Source organism: Ruditapes philippinarum, unplaced genomic scaffold (genome assembly GCF_026571515.1).
Source record: "Ruditapes philippinarum isolate M1 unplaced genomic scaffold, ASM2657151v2 ctg2647_1_1_1_1, whole genome shotgun sequence".
Taxonomy (NCBI): domain Eukaryota; kingdom Metazoa; phylum Mollusca; class Bivalvia; order Venerida; family Veneridae; genus Ruditapes; species Ruditapes philippinarum.
This window is the reverse complement of record NW_026854804.1, coordinates 22,611-43,967: the sequence shown is the minus strand read 5'-3', so window position 1 is coordinate 43,967 and position 21,357 is coordinate 22,611. Positions and strand designations below refer to the sequence as shown.

The 21,357-nt window shown below is 32.9% G+C and overlaps 1 protein-coding gene across 1 annotated transcript; it reads right to left on the bottom strand.

The window, feature by feature from the left end:
• Nucleotides 1–4,286: 4,286 nt before the first annotated feature.
• LOC132741113 (low-density lipoprotein receptor-related protein 12-like) lies at nucleotides 4,287–11,918 on the bottom strand. The gene is made up of 6 exons (XM_060729206.1): nucleotides 11,829–11,918; nucleotides 10,120–10,274; nucleotides 9,576–9,663; nucleotides 7,022–7,162; nucleotides 5,563–5,774; nucleotides 4,287–4,526 (listed from the first exon to the last, which is right to left on the bottom strand). The coding sequence occupies exons 1-6, from the start codon at nucleotides 11,896–11,898 to the stop codon at nucleotides 4,509–4,511; spliced, it is 684 nt and encodes a 227-aa protein (XP_060585189.1). The 5' UTR covers nucleotides 11,899–11,918; the 3' UTR covers nucleotides 4,287–4,508.
• Between the last annotated feature and the right edge of the window lie 9,439 nt (nucleotides 11,919–21,357).

The window sequence follows — 21,357 nt, the reverse complement described above, 5'->3', positions numbered from 1 at the left end:
AAAGATATTGTCACGATCAAAGTTAAATGAAATATTTTTTAAACCTCATTAAATTAAACTAAACAAAAAAACTATACTTAGTTGCATAAGAAAGTGTACACTTCGTTATACTCTAGCAAATTAACACGTAATTGGTCAGAATAAAAGTAAGTTTAGTGCGACAAATAAGCATTTTTAGAGAACTTTCTTATAGGAATTGAGATCCTGTACAGTAAGCTTTTGTACATGTATAATGAATGCTACGTACTAATAAAAAAGCTGTAGGTATCAGTTCGTATAGGAATTCAGACCCTGTACAGTAAGCTTTTGTATAATAAACGCTACGTACTTATATAATATATAAAAAAACTGTACATATCAGTTTATTTGATCTTGTTCACAGCAATATAAGGCTCAAAGCTCCCCTGCCTGAAAAGAAATATTTTTTTTTATTTCGCAGACGATTGTTACTGCAGATAACGAGTGCCTTACTGCCTCACACATTGTTATATATACTCATTTGCAACAGAAAGTATGCATCTGGTTAATTGGAAATTCTGTATATATGTATTTACTTGTGCAAAATAATGACAATTTGGTATAGAGATTTGCAACCGTTTAAACATTATCTGTTTGATTCCAACGCGGGTTTGATTTTGAAGTAGAAGGATCTCCTCTGCACAATATAAGGCTCTAAGCCCTAATCCAAGGAATATGTACTAGAGATTTCCGCGTGGCATTGTCGTTTTAGGACCGGCGATTTGTAATTCCTGTATATATAGTGTATAAAAACACCATTTTCCTGAGCCAACCTTTTAAACAACATTGGTCCGATTTCAATGCCTATTCGATTTGTACAACATGTACTTCTTCAAAGCAATATAAGGTCCAAAGCTCTCCTACTTGAAAAGAAATAGCAAGAGGTCGCTTTTTGGACAGGCGATTTGTTATGTTTGTATATAAATTGTTGAAATTTCCGTAAAAAACACAGTATTCTCGAGAAAACCGTGAAAAAATCGTTTGACTGATTCCAATGCGGATTCGATTTTTTTACAAGTTTGCTGGGTAAACTGTAATATAAGGCCAAATCCCTAACATAAGAGTTATGTCCAGGAGATTTCCGCATGGCATGGTCGTTTTTCCGACTTTCGATTGTTCTTTCTGTGTATAAATTCTAGAAATTTCCGTAAAAAACATAATATTCTCGAAACAACCGTGAAAAAAATCGATTTGCCTGATTCCAATGTGGATTCAATTTTGTACAATTTTGGAGGGTTTTCTTTGTACAATATTGAGTTCAAATCTCTAACCCAAAAAATATGTCCGGGAGATCTCCGCATGGCTTGGTCTTTTTTGGACCGGCGATTTGTTCTTTCTGTAAATAAATTGTATAAATTTTCAGAAAAAACACCATTTTTTAGAGCCAACTGTTTAAACACCATTTGTCCGATTTCAATGCGGATTCGATTTTGTACAAGTTTGGAGAGTCTTCTGTGCACAATATGTACAAGAGATTTCCGCATGGCATGGTCGTTTTTTTGTTCCGGCGATTTGTTCTTTCTGTTTATAAAGTGTATAAAAACACCATTATTTCAGAGCAAACCGTTTAAACACCATTTGTCTGATTGCAATACGGATTCGATTTTGTACAACTTTGGAGAGTCTTCTGTGCACAATATAAGGCTCAAAGCTCTAACCCAAGAAATATGTACTAGAGATTTCCGCGTGGCATGGTCGTTTTTGTTCCGGCGATTTGCTTTTTTTCTCTCTATAACCGTTAATCTACTTAGAAAGCAACATCTTAGTGACAACATCCTTCTCAATCTGAGAGTTACATTATGTCGGCACTTTATCAAAATATAATTTAGTGTAGTTCGACAAAAATGCATTTAAGAGAATTTTCTTATAGGAATTAAGATCCTGTCCAATAAGCTTTTGTGTAATGAACAGTACGTACTAATAAAAGAAGCTGTACATATCAGTTTATTCGATCTTCTTCTCAGCAATATAAGGCTTAAAACTCTTCTGCTTGAAAAGAAATAGCAAGAGGTCGCTTTTTGGACCGGCGAGTTGTTATGTTTGCATATAAATTGTTGAAATTTCCGTAAAAAACACAATATTCTCCAGAAAACCGTTAAAAATCGTTGACTGATTCCAATGCGGATTCGGTGTGTACAAGTTTGCTGGGTCTGTTTCACTGTAATATAAGGCCAAATCCCTAACAACAGTGAAAAAATCGTTTGACTGATTCCAATGCGGATTCGATTTTGTACACGTTTTGGAGGGTATTCTTTGTACAATATAAAGTTCAAAGCTCTAACCCAAGAAATATGCCCGGGTGGTCTCCGCATGTATTGGTCTTTTTTGGACTGGAGAAAATTCACCATTTTCCAGACCCAACCGTTTCAACATCATTTGTTTGATTCAAATGCAGATTCGATTTTGTACACTTTTGGAGGGTCTTCTATGCACAATATCAGGCTCAAAGCCCTAACCCAAGAAATATGTACTAGAGATTTCCGCGTAGCATGATCTTTGGCATGGTCGTTTTTCCGACTCGCGATTTGTTCTTTCTGTATGTAAATTTCAGATATCTTCGTAAAAAACATAATATTCTCGAGACAACCGAGAAAAATCGGTTTGCCGGATTCGATTTTGTAAAATTTTGGAGGGCCTTCTTTGTATAATATAAAATTCAAAGCTCTTACCCAAGAAATATGTTCGGGAAATCTCCGCATGACTTGGTCCTTTTTGAACTGGCGATTTGTTCTTTCTGTAAATAAATTGTATAAATTTTCGGAAAATACACCATTTTCCTGAGCCAACCGTTCAAACATCATTTGTTTGATTCAAATGCGGATTCGGTTTTGTACAAGTTTTGAGAGTCTTCTGTGAACAATACAAGGCTCAAAGCCTTTACCCAACAAATATGTACTTGAGATTTCCGCGTGGCATGCTCGTTTTTTGTTCCGATAGTTTGTTCTTTCTGTATATAAAGTGTATAAAAACACCATTTTCCTGAGCCAACTGTTCAAACACCGTATGTCCGATTTTAATGCCATTCGATTTCGTACAACTTTGGAGAGTGTTTTGTGCACAATATAAGGCTCAAAGCCCTAACCCAAGAAATATGTACTTGAGATTTCCGCGTGGCATGCTCGTTTTTTGTTCCGATGGTTTGTTCTTTCTGTATATAAAGTGTATAAAATCACCATTTTTCTGAGCCAACTGTTTAAACACCATATGTCCGATTTTAATGGCTATTCGATTTTGTACAATTTTGGTGGGTCTTCTATGCACAATATCAGGCTCAAAGCCCTAACTCAAGAAATGTATTCTAGAGATTTCCGCGTGGCATGGTCGTTTTGGGCCGACGATTTGCTTTTTTATCTCTTTATAACCGTAAATCTACTTAAAATGCAACATCCTCCTAAAACTGAGAGTTACATTCTTTCGGTTTTTTATCAAAATAAAAATAAGTTAGGTGCGACAAAAATGCATTTGAGAGAACTTTCCTGTAGGAATTAAGATCCTGTACGGTAAGCTTTTGTATAATGAACGTACGTTTGTATAATGAACGTAGTACTACGTTCTTATAAAAAACCGGGAAATATCAGTATTATATATATTATTTTATATATTTTTATTATATATCTTCATCATAGCAATATAAGGCTCAAAGCTCTCCAGCTTGATAAGAAATAGCAAGAGGTCGCTTTTTGGACCGGCGATTTGTTTGTAGATTAATTGTTGAAATTTCCATGAAGAACACAATATTCTCGAGAAAACCTTGAAAAATCGTTTGACTGATTCCAATGCGGATTCGATTTTGTACAAGTTTGCTGGGTCTCCTTTCCTGTAATATAAGGCTAAATCCCAAACGTATGTTTGTACACAGTTCAAATCATTAGGTGACCTTACAACGTATGATGTATATTATTTCATTGGTAAAACATGTTTGGAAATTCATAAAATCGTACATCGGTAACAATCTTTTCATATTAAATTGTATGACGTAAATGATGTCATTCCGTACAATCTGTAGCTACAAAGAAACAGTGGGTGGGTATGATTTATTTAAATAACCAGAGGCAATAACCATCTTTCTGGTAAGTTATGCGTGTCTGTTACAAGAAATTATAATTTGATAGAAACACAAGAATAGAGTAAAATAATCGATTGCACAAATCAGTACATTTAAAAACTCCATATGTAGAGCCTCTCACTTTATGTGTCTTACTGCTGAATTACAAACATATATTTTTTTTAATTGAAGTTTTATCAAATAAAACGCTATAAATGACAACTTGTGTGCAGTTTTTTATTTGAAATACAATAATATGGAAACAAAAATAGCCAACATGAATATTCTAGATGATCGGCGCTTTTAGCAGCCATCATGGACGCCATCTTGGATTCTGTATCGGACTTGAGTCAAATGAATATCCGCTGCAGAAACCGCAGACCCAGACGTACAATTTAGTATATAAATCTTGCTGTTGGCTGACATAGACCACTTCGGTGTCATTTTATTCAATCAATTCGTACTGTAATTGTAAAAATATCGGAATTACAAATTACCGTCCATTTGAAAGCGAAGTTGCAAAATTAAAAACAAGTTGCAGGCTCGGTTTAATCACGGTAGTGATAATTGCAAGCTACCGTTCACGCCCCCTAGCACTGACTTAAGCAAAATTCAACATTTAACATGAACTGGTAAATGTTTGAATTTTGAAACATCTACATATATGTTCATATTGCGGTTATCATGGAACCTTCGATCTGACACGTTAGTGCCATTCTATGGAAAGCAGCATAATGTCCCCAAATGAAAAAAATGTGTGTATCCTAGGGTGCATGTCCGTGCAGTCTGACCTGGCTATTTGCAGGTTACAAAGGTAATTACAGCAGGGTGAAGGCTTTATATGACATAAATATTACACATAAAAATGTCTGAGAAAAAAGGCTAAAATTTGATTAGCCTTTCGGGGCATTAAAAATTTTACAGTATATTGCCAGTGCTAGGTTGGCGTTGACGTTTACATACACTTTCAAGTTTAGTACATGATCAGTCTCAATCAAACCCAGTTTGCAACATTTTCAATTTTGTGGTTTTGGGCATTCGTTAGGGATTACGTTTTCTCTATTTTACAACATTTTGACTAAAGAACCTTCTGTCTGTCAACAAAGCTATTTTCCGAGATATATTTTCCAAGTTGTGAATCATTTCAATAATATTTAGTTAGAGAAAAGACAGACAGATTAATTTCACTTTAATATACACAGTCTTCTTTGCAAATACCACTACTGGCCATGAACAGGCTCAGTCAAACCGGGCCTGTAACATATTTAATTTGCCGCTTTTGGACGTTCTTTAGGAATTCTGTTTTTCTCTATGCTTGCTCAATTCTTGATACTAGATCGTAAATATAAAATGTTCTATTCTAAAACTATGAAATGTAGAAATTACTGAAGCTCATTGTATGATTATACATATTTTTATGCTGTCAAAAGTTTCAGTCAACATTTTTTTTAAACAGAATATTAATACATTTAAAATTTGATATTACAAAATTTACTCACATTTTGGCGTCGTCGTCGGCGGTAAATCAATATCAAATACAAAACACAGATGACAAAGACAAAGGATCCGGCGGCAATGCCAATAATGACTCCGGTGGCAAGCTCACTGGTACAGTCAGAATAATCCCCGCATGGATTGTACCCGTTACACACCAAACCGGAAGAGACGCAGCGTCCATTACTGCACGAGAACTCATCCTCGTGACATTTACCTGCAACAAAAAGGAATATTTCAAACTAATGAGGTTAATTTTTAAAGCATATCTCACTTTGTAAGGAAATTATATGGTTGAGACTTTGAAACTTGTCTGATTCTAGAGATAAGGAGTGTTCTTTGGGATTGGGTTTTTTTCTGAATTTTTATTATTTCGCAGATAACATAAAAAATTAAGAACCCTTAAGAATATATTTGCAGGCAAGTCTGGGATTTTTCCCAAGATTTCTGATGGTCTGGATCAATATAAACCACTATTAAATGAAGCTTAAATAAATATAAGATGTCAATTAATTAGAAATATGACTGTATCATTCCCAAGGTCATGGTAAAAAATCTTGCCTACTATGAGTGTTCTTTCTTCGTTAACCTGCTGTCCGCAAGTGGATCAACCCATGCAACTAGTGTAGACTGTTCGCTATTCAGTAGGGGAACTTTGTCATTTTTTTTCAAAAGAAGATGAATGGTTTTGTAGATTGTTTAGTACGACATAATTGTTATGTGTACATATTTGTGGTATTTTAGTTCCTTCTATCTATTTGATCTTTTTTCAGCTTGGGTGCAACCAGTTTTCCTACTTGAACACTGTATAATCACGCTTAGGATATAGGGCCTGTTTTTTTTTATTAAATTTGTATTTTAACGTGATATGCGATATGCCAGCTTCACAACCTCAGATCCCCCTTTAAAATTCCGCTTTGTTTAGTTCCGCCCATTGTTTTCTCGTTTTGGGCACACGCTTTCTTTTACTTGGAGACCATGCACCGCTTTTCATGGAATGGCACGAAAGTGTCACATTGAAGGTTCCATTAAAATCGCCGTATGAACACATCTGGGGATTTTTCTAAATTCAAAATATTATCCTTTTTTCATGTTTACATGTTGAATTCTGCTTAAGCTGGTGCTAGGGGACGTGAACGGATACTTGCACTTTTCACTTCTTTCAATTAACAAGCTCAATAAAACCGAGCTTGCAACATTTTCAATTTTGTCGCTTTTGCGTTCTCTGGGGATTTTATTTTCTCTATTTTGTTCAGAATGAAAAATGCACGAGTCCGCTTAATGTATTAAGCGTGTTCAGGGTGAAGCGGCCAAATATTTTAAGAAAAACATATATTAAATATAATATCAATAAAACTGTAAAAGGATGCAAGTAAAAGAAAGTCAAAATAAACATTTATAAATGAATATAGATATTAAATCAATAAAGCAATCTTGCTCAAATGACAATGGTTAAGAGCTTACCGGTATAATACTGAGTGATGATCATGTCAAACCCTCTCTCCTGTCGAATACTACTACTTTGAAAGTAGAGGAAAAGATAATTGCCGCTTGTTTTCCTTACAGAGCTACTCATGTAACTTCCACACTGCCTATTTGATAGTCCTGTAATATTCGAAAGAAAAATGTTCTCAATGCTTAAGAGCAAACACCGGTAATATTCAAGACAGAAAATCCTCTTATATTGAAGAGAAAATAAATCGGCATCAGTCAATGGATAAACTCTACGTTCATTGAACGCCGCCTTTCTTTGTTGATCTTGTTTATCATATTTTATCTGGTGATATTCAAAAGCAAAAATATCTCCTTTCCGCTGAAGTTTGTTTCTCTGTCACAAATAAAGATTTTCTCTGACACACAAACAAAAAAATATTTAACTGACCAGTTTTGGTACATTAGTTTCAGTTGGGCCAGGGTCAAATTTACAAACAAATGACAGTTTTGAAATTGAAATGGACAAATGAGCCGATAAATAATAATAGTTTGAATACTTCAAGGGCTTGTATTGGGTTTAAGTTATTTAAAAAACTAAGGTTTAAGTGGTGGTGGTGACCGCCTCCGTGGTCGAGGGGTTAGAGTCGATGACTTCTAATCCAGTTACCTTTCTGGCGTTGGTTCGATCCATGGGAGATGCTTTGGTAGTTTAGCGCGGAGGAATGTAGGCTACTACTGTTGTAACTCTCCAGGAACGATGGTTAGGAAACTACCCGCCTATATGACTGAAATACTTTTGGGAAAAGGCGTAAAATAAAACAAACAAATTAACAATCAATTAAGTGGTGGTGAGCCATATTTTTTAAAGAGTTCCTGCAAGAATCATGAAGCGCCCTCAAATCAGCAAAGTAATCAGACGACAAAGGAGTACATACTTTTCTCTTTGTATGCTTCTTTATTGTCTTTAGATTGAGCAATTTTAAGAAGCAAGAAACAAAGGAGCATGTTATTCTAACTGGTGAAATTGGGTGAAATTCTATTATTTTTGTCATTAGTTTTCGCGATAAAAATAGAACAGGACCATCTGCTAGAGAATGAAATAGAAAAAAAAAAACAATGTGATCCCTCGGAAGCATTAATCACAACAAAATAACATAAGAATTGCAGACTCGGTTTGATTGAGTCTGTACATGAGGATAATAGAATAAGTGCAAAACATCCCTCACGCCCCCTAGCACCAGCTTGAGCGGTACTCAATTGTCAACACTTAATAGTGCTGGATTTAATGATCCCGAAGGACCAGAAAAAAATAACAATCGGAAGTGAAGTGCGGGCAAATTTTTACGGCCGCCGCACGGCACTTGACACCAGCTGTTGTGATGTATACATATCTGGAGACAACGTGACCCCTCGGAAGCAAAAATCACAAACAAAATTACATAAGAATTGCAGACTCGGTTTGATTGAGTCTGTACATGAAGGATAATAAATAAGTGCAACATCCCTCACGCCCCCTAGCACGGCTTGAAGTGGTTACTCAATTCTCAACACTAATAGTGCTGTATCAATGATCCCGAATGACCAGAAAATATAACAACACTGAAGTGAAGTACGGGGCAACTTTTTACAGCTGCCACACGGCACTTGACACCTGCTGTTGTGAAGTATAAAATCGGGAAACAAAGTGATCCCTCGGAAGCATTAATCACAACAAAATTACATAAGAATTGTAGACTCGGTTTGATTGAGTCTGTACATGAGGGATAATAAATAATTGCAACATCCATCAAGCCCCCTAGCACCGACTTGAGCGGTACTCAATTCTCAACACTAAATAGTGCTGGCATCAATGATCCCGAAGGACCAGAAAAATATAACAACACTGAAGTGAAGTACGGGGCAACTTTTTACAGCTGCCACATGGCACTTGACACCTGCTGTTGTGAAGTATAAAAATCTGGAAACAAATTGATTCCTCGGAAGCATTAATCACAACAAAATTACATAAGAATTGCAGACTCGGTTTGATTGAGTCTGTGCATGAGGGATAATAAATAACTGCAACATCCCTCACGCCCCTAGCACCGGCTTGAGAAGTATTCAATTTTTAATAGTGCTGGCATCAATGGTCCTGAAGGACCAGAAAAATAAAACATCACTGAAGTGAAGTACGAAGTTGAACATGTATTATTGTCTGTTGAAGTGAGATAGTAAGTATATAAATGTTAATTATGAAATGCATTTATTTTAGATGTGTGATTAAAGAATTGTGTGTTAGGATTTGATTGTAATTGTGACGCGGTTATTTGTTTGCTGAGAATGCTTAAAAACTAATATATGTATTATTTCCAAGATACAAGAATTTATAATTCGATACATAGAGTAAGGGGTGATGATATACCAGATATACAGGGATTAAATTTTCTTTGATGTAAAGGGAAAGCTTTTTTTCTGATAATACCCAAAAAATGTTTACTACAATGGGAGTTTCAGAGGGAAGTGAGATAATTTTCCTAATTTGCACGCATTATTTATTCGAAAAAGTAAATCAACTCGATAAATAGAATAGGGGGAGATAATTTACCTGGTACAAACGGTGAGTTTATACTGTTGCCATCATGAACTTCAAGATAATCAAGGTTACATGAAGCACTTGTTTCGACACCGAAGTCCTACATACGAAAATTATTATAGATAACAATAAAGTCCTTCTATTTAAATAATCTACGATACATGCACATTATCTTTACACTATTTAGATATCATCAAAGTATCAAAGGTATTGCTAACACATAAAGATCTATAAACCATAAGCTGTAAAGACGTAGTGATCCATAGAGTTGATTTTTTTATCATAAATACATAAATGAAAAGTACTGCAACACTTTTCACTAGAATCGGTCTAACGAACGGCACAAGAATCGGTATTCAATTTAATTTGAGTATATTTCTTTATATTTTGCAGAGTTTCCAAATATCATTTTCCGCATGATTTGTGTAAAAATAAAAATATTTATGTTTTTCAGTGCCTTGACCTCAGTGGAGCTCCTTTAATAAGCATTGATTTAACAGAAATCCTAGTGTTATCTCTTTCTTTTCATAAGTCTAAAGCATAATAATCACCCAACCTTGAAGAAAAGCATCAAACGGTCCGTTGTGTTGGCAGTAATTAGTAGTTTACAGTTCATATTTGCCCTGTATGAATTGTGTCGTGTTAGCTGCAGTCGTATTTGATCAATGTAAGAGATGTCCACAACGCCATTACAGTTGTCTTCCATGAAGACTGAAATGAAAAGAACTTTAAAGAAATTGCACTGAGGTCCAAAAGGCTAAGCTCATAAAATCTATAATTCTGACATAGATAACCTGAGACACTTTAAACAGAAAGTTTCAAAGATAGTAAAGATATATACTCATCTTATTTTCGCGCTATTCTTAGCCCAGTTTTAAGACGTTTTTTTTTCACAATAACAATAATGGTTCTAGGGAAACAGAGTGAGTGAATGATCTGAAACTTTGCCCACAAGTTATTGATCTAAACCTAAATCAAATTGCTGAAACAAACCTGAAACGGCTTAAAAAAGAAGTTTATTTTTATCAAAAATCGAAGAATGCTATGTCAAGTAAAGCATTTGTTTCGTCATTTTGGATGCAATTTCGATACTTAATAACCCAAAATGACGTTGCTAGTACTTTTACCAAATATTAACTATAGTGTATTATCTATTACATTCAGACACATCTTAAGTGATTTAATTACCGTAAAGTAAATGTCTGATTCGTGTATGGAACATGATCAAAAACTCCCCTTTGGCTCAACGCAAAAATATTTCAAAGAGCTTGCCAATGGTTGAAAATATTTAAAATACATGTAATTATCATTTGCTCAAATGTGATTGAGTCATCGACAGGTGCTGGCGCCATCGGCAATGTAAAAGAGCCCTCACAAATGTGATCAAGCCAATACAAATATTCAGTTAGTGTCGAGTTATAACTATTTTTGTGTTGAGCAAATTGTGGTAGAGAAATCACTTAAGATGTGTCCCCTTGTGAAAGAAAATACATGAGTTGATATTCGGTAAAATGTCAAGCAACATCATTTTGGAGTATTTGGTACCATAATTGCATCCCAATTGATAAGAAAAAACATTTTTTCAGAAAGTTTGAATCACTATTTTAAAATCTGAAATGAGATAAACATGAGTAACGTATAACTGATGACTGAAAGTGTGATGAATGTGCAATGTAAATGAATGTTTTATTCTTTTTTATCTATTTGTAATCAAGTTACATGTATGTAAATAATCTTATCTCATGCTACATCTATATCAGTTTTATCATTTTATGGTCTCTATTTTTTTTTAAAAATATGTTAATTGGATTGTATTAAAATTTTTTTTATTTGATGTTGATCAATATTCTTATGTTTAAAATTTTTTTTTTTAATTTGTGTATGTAAACGCTTGAATTTTTTAAAAATGAAAAGGGGTTTTAATTAAATAAAAATTTTTAAATTTTTCTTTTAAGGATCCCAAATCTCTAATCTAAACAGATAATCAAAATAAAATGTCAAAGAGCTACTGTAGTTAAGTAGAGGTGTAAAAGCTATGTGATCAGTGTATCAAAATGATAAAAATATTTATGGTGATAAAATGCGTACAAAACAAGGAAGTTTTGTTTGTTTTCCCTGTATTTTTACGCCTTTCACACATATCCCGGTAGTCGCTCTGCTGTTTATTAACTAGTAACTGACAATTTCACTTAGCTGCCGCTTTTCATAAATTATGAATAAAATTAAAAAAAAACATACATGTAAATAAATGATCATAGTACTCACAGTATACTATAGCACCAACACAATCTAGACTTAACAATAAAATCACACTTACTGATGGAAAACACTTCATGGCTGCTGTAATACGTTTAAACTCGGATTAATATCGGATTTAGTATTTCCAAATTATCGTGTAAGTCTTGGTAGCTCTGTTAAACTCCCGTACCATTACCGTGTTTATGTTCCGTACAAAAACAAAAAATAAGTCTATATAAATATAATGTCTATACATGCATAAAGTTGAAAATAAATAACCGACATACGCAATTGACTAAATGTGATACGAATTTTTTTATAATTAAAACCAAATGTTTCGCAATGTATTCTCTTTGAAAATTTTTATTGTGGTCCCCACAGACCTTAAAACCGTTGATAAAAAAATAGAAAAGTAAAAGGAAAATGATGAAAAAAATTAAAATGTTTTGTAAAAATTTTTGTTATAAAATAAATGCGTTTGTAAAAAAAATTTGAAGGGGCCCTTTTAAAATTGAGAGGAGGTGTTTTTTTCCCGAATTTGAATAAACCTTTAACTTTGTAAGGGAATTGTCTTCGAGGAATGCTGCAAAAACGAAAACGTACGAGGAGTTTTGGGCGTTTGAGAATACTTTACGTATGAGGAATACTGGAAGTATGAGGATAATTTGACATATGGGGACTACTGGACGTATGAGAACTACGGGAAATATTGGACGTATGAGGATAATTTGACATATGGGGAATACTGGACGTACGAGGGCTACTGGGAATACTGGGCGTATTAGGATAATTTGACATATGGGGAATACTGGACGTACGAGGACTACTGGGAATACTGGATGTATGAGGATAATTTGACATATGGGGAATACTGGACGTACGAGGGCTACTGGGAATACTGGACGAATGAGGATAATTTCACATATGGGGACTACTGGACGTATGAGAACTACTGGAATACTGGGCGTATGAGGATAATTTGACATATGGTGACTACAAGACGTAATGAGGCTACTGGGAATACTGGACGAATAAGGATAATTTGACATATGGGGAATACTGGACGTATTAGAACTACTGGGAATACTGGGCGTATGAGGATAATTTGACATATGGTGACTACAGGACGTATGGGGCTATGGGAATCGGGACGTGAGGAAAATTTAAAAAGGGAAAGGTAAAAAATATGGGAAAATGGAGTTGAGGTACTTGACATATGGGGATAGGGCGTATGAAATACGGGGAAAACGGGACAAATGAGGATAATTTGCATAGGGTGATACAGGAGTATGGAGCTATGGAATTTTGGGCGTATGGGGAAAATTTGATATAGGGGGAAATTGAGTACGGGGATACGGGTATGGGATGGGTCTTGTTTTGATTTTACTGGAAAAAGGGAAAATTTGGGGTATGGGAAAAGGGATACAAAAGATATTGGTTGGGACGATGGAGTATGGTGATAAGTTAAATTTGGGGAAATCTGTATGTATGGACTAATGAAATTTTAGGACTTCTGAAAAGTGATTTATTGGGAGTCAGGATTTTGAGTAGGGAAACTTTTTAAATTTTTTTATAATGAATGCATAAATTTACTAGTGGAGAGATACTCGGGTGCCCCTTCGTGCATTATTGAGACACAGACGGGCACCTAAGTAGAACCACGACGTACCGTAGGCAGCTGGATAAATGTAAGAATCATATGTCCTTACAGAATTTGATTTCAGTAGAAGCAGTCATGTATTTGTGTATATTTGGCGAGAAATGAACGGAAAGAAAGCAAAATATGTCAATCTTTTATTATAATGAACTAAAAAACGAAAATAACATTTTTAAATGAATCTACTACAAAATAACATGTCAAGATTCATATGACCCGTGTTTGTTTCAATTGTAATATAAAGTCTTTCATATATTGATGAATTGAATCATGAATAAAAAATTATAATGTGCTTGTAAAATTATTCATAAAAGACAAAAGATCCAGAGACGCATTGTATCATCCAAAGAAATTCTGGGATTCATGGACAGAATCCATTTTCCTCCCTACTTAGTTTTAAAGATAATATTTACAGATTGTGATCCCTAATGAGCAAATTTGCAAGCCGCCATAGTGTTAACTAATCATAAAATAATCACGTGATATTGTCACGATATAGGCACGTGACGTTGCTGACTTCGTTGAATATCTATTTCTTAGGTTATAACACGAAATGAAATATGTCACGATCAAGGCATGTGACGTTGCTGACTTCGTTGAAGGTATATTTGGTTATATAAAACTATACATATTATATAATAAATAACACATCATAGAGGAAAGTCGAAGTTAAGTTTATAACTTTAGATGAAGCACTCAACACATAGTGATCAACAGTTAAATATGAAATATTTCTAACACATAAAATCAGTTCCAAATGTTCAAAGTATACAGTTTGCCAAAGCAATCTCACTGCCCACTCAAGGAATGTTTAACTTTTATTTAATATGAGCAGTTGTTACTATTTACTATAGTAGCTTTGTATTAGAATCATTGCTTAAAACCTGCATAAACAATTCTTAAAATGTTGCCTTAAACCTTGGATAAAATAGCTTGAACAATTTATAATGTTTTTCTAATTGTCAAATTTCTAACCTTGATAACGGCTTAACGCTTTCCATAGTTTAGAATAAACGCGAGAACAAAATATCGGACCGGTGAACCGTGTCAAAATAGCAGAAAATATGTGTAAATACTTGTAATAAATGAAACAGCTTATCAAAACCCTAAGTAAATTAATATGTTCATATAGATAAAATAACCCGCAAACCTAAGTTTAATTTTAGAAATTTATAGAGCGTAGCTTTACGTTGCTGTTTCTGACTTAAAGCTGCATGCCTTCAGATGTGTCAAAATATTTTAATAAAATCAAACTTGAGAAAAATGTACTAAGATGTAAGGAAAGGTAAACAATTTCAAGATTCAAGTAATATTTTACAAATTATGTGCGATTAATGACTCATTTTTCAGTATTTACAACCATATTTCTACTGCGATACTAACGCAGTAAAGGCTATTTATGCATATTTTGGCCACATTTTTTTGTAATTTACGGGGTTTTTAGGTACCTTGATAATGTGTAAACTGCTTCCTTTTGGCTAATTCACAATATTAAACATTCAAATACATTTTCAAAATTTTCATGAAATAAGCATGAATTTGGAGTCGTGCTGCTTAAAGACTCCCCGAAATCTCAGCCTATTTATACTAAATCTGCAACCGCAACCAAAATGCACCCAAAAGTTGACTGATCACCCCAGAAAATGGTTGCAGGTAAATGCACCCCAAAAACAGTCTGCTAGCAACCAAAAATGTACTCAACGAAATGGTTTATCACCCGTTAAATTGAGTGCAATCTTAGAAAAATTTGAAAAAATTGATAAAACAAGAAAATATGGCAATCGCGGCAAAGTTTTTATTACATTTTTAAAGTAAAAACTAGTTTCACGGGCTTACTTTAAGGGTTTTGAATTTGTTTGTATAAAAACAATCCACAAAATTTTGGAAAAAAGGGGTTATGTAAAAGTTAAAAGTGTTTACAAAAATTTTAACTTCAAATAATTTATGGATTTTAAAACATTTAAAAGGTGCTAAAAAACATTTTGGGTTTTTTACAAATGCAACCCCTGTTTTCATAAAGTTAAAAGGTTTTTTGAAGGTATAAACAGTTGAAAAATTTCATTCCCCAAAGTTGGTCCAGTCAAAAAAAAATAAGAATCCAAGGCTTTCAAAATGTGGCAAAAAAAGTATTAAAATATTGTATGAGTGTATTTTTGTATTTATAGGGAAATATGCCTCAAAATTTTGTTTTATGCTGTTTTTCCAAAAATTTTGTCAGAATCTATTTTAAAGATTATACAACCCCAAAAAGTAAAAAGGGAAAAAATATTAATCGATAAAATTAAATAATATATCTTCATAAATACTAACAAAAAATAAAATGTAGTTTTTAAAAATTTAAAAAACATGTCAATAAAAGTAGGATTGTCCAAGAAAAATATCAAGTTTCAAAATCAAACTAAAAAAATTTTTTTTTTAAAAAAAAATTTAAAAATACTTATGCTTTGTAAAAATATTAAAATTTTATACCCCATAGTTTCAATATATTAAAGAAAATGCAAAATTGTAATTAAAAGATTTTACTATGTTTCTGTAATTTTTTTTCCCCTTTACTTTTAGATACGTTTCTTATTTTTCACGCCCATGTTTTATGGTCCTTTCAAAAAAGGGGGCCCCCTTTTGGAATTTAAAAGTGTAAAATTCTCAATCGGTTTCCCATGAACCCCCTGCTTTGTCTTTCCTTTAAATTTACAATCGGAAGGTCGATGTTTTTTTTCCTTCAAGTCACTTCGAATCCTATTTGAAATTAAAAATTATATCTATTTACAAAAGACGAAAAGAAAATTTACTTGAAATTTTATAAATATATTAATTTAAAAGCAAAAAATAAATAGTATGGACACACTACCATTCCAAACAATTATGCTTCAAGTTTCGAATTTCAAGTTTATGTTTCAAACAATTTTGTGAAAAACTATCAACGCAAATGACAAAGAAAAAAGTCTATAAAAATAATATCGTATCGATTAATATTTGTAGTCAATGGGTAGCTAGTTCCACTTTGGACCAAAGAGAAATTTCTCCTTGACAATTGATCGCTTTGTCGGTCAACTGGCTTAAATAATTCCTACATGTCAAAACTCAAAACTGGTGTTAAATATTCAATAAACATAACTGAAACCAATATTATTTCGTAAATAAAAAAAATGTACTCTTTAATTGATTCTTCCCTCTAGTAAAACAGTATTTTATATTTAATTCTTTCATGAGAACGTTGAGATATAGGAGGAGAAGTGCACACTGAGGTGAAATTGTTGACGACAGACGGACCACCCGACAGGCGTCAACACCATGATTATATTCTTTCAGATACCTTGATTAATTTGATTATTTCAATTATGACATGGTAATCCTATCAAGAAAATGTCAATGGATAATTAATGTTAGGTATTATCATTTGTCAAAGGACTTCTCTCAAAGTATTAATATGATGCCATTATCATTTTGTTGTTGCATTCATCAAAGTTTAAAAATTTGCTTCTGTTAAGAACATAAAAAAATATTTTTGAAATCTATTATCACAAATTAAATATTTAAAAAAGCACTTACCTTTGTCAGAATTCTCTGCAATTTCATTCAAATTTAAATGTAAGTAAAATGCTACACTTCTCCAATGTTTCGTGAGTTCAACTTTGTACGTTTAACTTCAACTTTTTGATGTAGCCAGAACATTTGATAGGCATTTAATATAAGATGGTACAAAGGATTTTTATGAAAAAGTTTTGTTATTTCTTGTTATTTTGATAAGTGGATATTCGCTGATAACCACGCGGTTATCACAAAAAAAAAAAAACGTTACCACGTACTTATGTTACAAATGTACTATTAATATCATGAAGATAAAACCACTGAGCTTTTTGATGATTTTAAAGAGGGGTAAGCACAGTGGTTTTATCTTCTGACATTAATAGTACATTTGTAACATTTAAAATCATCAAGTAAAAAACGTCCAGTCAAGATCTCTTCTCAAATTGATCTCTTAGAGTCCAAGAAACATAAAACAAATTGAAAATTTAGAAACAGTTGACGAAAGTTATAAATAATGGCAATCCATCAGAAAAAATCAATGTTCTAGCAAAGGGAGGACCTCTTTTATAGTAAACAGTTGAAAACTCTTAAAAATTATTGAAATGAGAACTTTACTTATGAAATTTTAAATTATTAGAAAAGGATTCTTCTTCTGAACCAAATAATGTGACAAGAACACCAATTAAATTTTTGTAAAAGGAAACGTTAAGATTTTTCAAGAACGTTTTTTGTTTGCTAAAAAAAAATAATAAAGTCGAGGTTGCTCCCCCCGGGGTGGCTTTTGTTGCATTTATCCTGGGAAGAAAAGATAACAATTAGTCGCAAGATTATCGGTTGTAACAAATTTGCTTAGGTTAAGAATTTTATACCGCAAATGGCTGTACATTGAAATAAAAATAATTTTTTTTTAGAAATCTTTTATTACAAATTAATTATTAAAAAAAAGCACTTATCTTTATCAGTATTATACGGAAGCCCATTAGTGCCATTTTGTCTTAGGAGTTTTGTCTTATGACTGATGACTTATGTATTATGACTTCTGTCTTATGCCTTAGGACTTATCTCAAATGTAAACTAAAAAAGGCGGCAAATAGACCAGTTTCATTACGTGCAGCAATTGCGGCGTACAGAAGGGGTACAAAAAAAGTGAAAAAAGAAGACTTCTTTGGTAAGTGTTGAATTGTGAACAGTTTTACATAATTATATTGTTTATGAAATGACAACTACTGTACAGGCTTGAAAAAGAATGTTTTAACAAGACGCCTGATTTCGTGAAATACTTTACTGTATTTTGTAAACGTAACTTTTCCTCGCATCTGTTTCATTTTTTCCAAAACTTAATGACATAATTGTATGCATAACAACTTGGAACTTTGATTCCATTGATGACTTTATAGAGTTATGCCGCTTTTAACTTCTTTTTAAAGCATAAAGTAATTTTAAGTGTTCAGGGCCTGTTTTTGGTGTTCTAATTACTTATATCCCGCTCGCTTAGCTTGTGGAGGAGGTATAAGTACTGGCACAGAATCCAGGGGCACTAGATCTATGACTGAAATACTGTGAAATTGCCCTAAACTACAACGAAACAAAAATCCTAAATTCTTAGTTGAATATTTCTTATCTAGTCATAATTAAATACTTCGGTTAAGTTACATTTCAATTAAGATACAACCTAATTGGCTTCCTTAGCAACAAGATAGCTATATATTCTACCATCATACCAAAAAAGTAGCCGATATTGCTCTATGCAAACCAAACTCCGTCTACGTTCAAGCTTTCATCTACTAGCAACTATGGCTTCATTTAAACAAAAACGACACTACTACAAATTTCATAAGATACATTATGCAGCAGCATTTTAATACATTACATATAAATATTGTTTTTTGTCTGTCATCTAAAAAATTATGAATAATAGCTTAAGTACTTAATAGCTTATGTACTTTGTTTTTCAGATACCTTTAAAGAATATGTTCGCGTTTTATAGCACGTGGCTTTGTCTGGGATACAACAGAGCTTGTTTAAGAAGTGACACCTTCTAACATACCTGAAACATTGACAGCGCTGCTGGAAGTACACAAATTGTATTCGTGAAACAATATTTTTACTGTACTGTTGGGTTATATATCCTGAAATTGTTCTTCTGTTGTTCGTTATGAATAACATTAAAATATTGCTTCGACAGCTTAAAAGAGTAACCAAATGTATCGGCGTATGACGTCGAACTGGATACACACCATAGTACAATTTTGTTTTTGATTATATTTCCAATAGAATGAAACGCTTGATAAATGAACATAGGTTCAGAGTTTAATCTTTTAAGAAAACTATTGATCCTGATTGATATATTACTGGAAAGCCCACATAATGAAAAGGCGCAATAATAAAGGGTTCAAGTAATGTATAACACGAAGACGGTCACAATAAAGTGAAACCATATGACTTTTCATACACTGGAGACGCTTAGCATTGCTACACAAATACTTCGTTATGTTAAAGGCACTTTCGATCTTAACTACAACCGTTTCTTCCGGTACAATGATACAAATAATATGTCGAATCCTATAGAAGTTGTATTTCCGGAAACTAACGTTTCAATGAATAGAGATTTGGAGGGGAACCACACGGCGTCAAAGAATTCAATTGCGGATTTTCTTTTTTTCAGAGATGAGAAAAGATAGTCACGAGTACGGTGATGTGAATGATTGAAATTATGTTTCATTCACTTGCTTCAGGCCGAGCTTAACAGAATAGCGGTGAATTGAAACTTCTAACCATACATAAACAAGAGTCCTGAGATACCAAATGATTACATGTAATTATAACGCGATGCAATTTACTTTCTGTCGGAATAATTTGGTGGACACATTTATGGAAATATTGTAGATCAACATGATGTTGATGCTTGTTGCGAAATGTACGGCGTATGCAGGACTTAATGCAATTTAAGAGTTAGCAATATTACTAAACACTAACCTTCGCACACCCACTAGAAGTATACAGGGAACTACTGGAGCTTATTGACGAAGTTGTTTATTATTCTTGTACAACTGTTAATTAGATATTACGAGTGTATTTTCATATTGAGTTTTTTTTAAGAATTATGATAAAATATGCGTCTGTGTGGGCAATTGATTTTATCCTTTAATTATAAAATCAAGATATGCAATAAATTCAATATCAAAAGAAACAAAATTGATGTTATTATCTTATCTTTTAATTGCAATTGAAACAATTTGTCCGTTATGGAAATGGTAAATTCAGCCAATGGTAAATTCAGCCATTGTCCAAAAATCTTAAACAGCATTGACGTCACAGTGGTATTACAAAAATGTTATACAATGTATACAATATGGCCGGTAGGTCTAAACTACGAAAACTAGGCTGTTTTTGCGATGATAATAAAATCAAAATGATAATAAAATAAAAATTCAACTTATTTTGTTTTAACATAGATCTTTAATTATCTTTCTTTGTCATTAATATAATATAGTAATACACTTTTTTTAAAGCTCAGGAAAGCTATTATGAGCTTTGATTTTGGAGCACTCAACCTTCAATCTCACGCTTTTTGGGTCTTTTTTTAAAAATAAATAGTACTGCGATGAAACACACCTATAGATTTAAAGTATCTTTGAAGATTTGGTTTGATATATCTTCATTTGGCAATACAAATTTATTCTTGCACCTCTTTCTCTCCGTCTGTGCTGTTACTTGTCAAAATTTCCTGCGAATTTCATAAAGTCGTCCAAACTGTAATTTATATGTGAAATGCCTCCCATGACCCAGCTGTTTCTGTAAAAAAGGATATTAAGTATAATTTAATGAAAATACACGAAGGCATACATATTTATCTAGAAATTTGATGTTTAAATTGTCAGTTTTTATTTTCAATTTTTTTGTATCGTGTCTTATGTATTACGACTTATGTATAATGACTTTTGTATGATGTCTTATGTATAATGACTTTTGTATGATGTCTTATGTATAATGACTTTTGTATGATGTCTTATGTATAATGACTTTTGTATGATGTCTTATGTATAATGACTTTTGTATGATGTCTTATGTATAATGACTTTTGTATGATGTCTTATGTATAATGACTTTTGTATTATGCCTTATGTATAATAACTTTTGTATTATGTCTTATGTATAATGACTTTTGTATTATGTCTTATGTATAATGACTTTTGTATTATGTCTTATGTGATATGAAATTGACAATTATATATTTGGAATTAAAAAAAATATGGTTCTTTTTTCCTCAGTATCAGTATTTCATATATTCACATATACTGTTGAACTATCAAGAATTAATTTGATAAAATATCATCATTCGGCACATTTGGCTTTGTACTTGTCTGATAA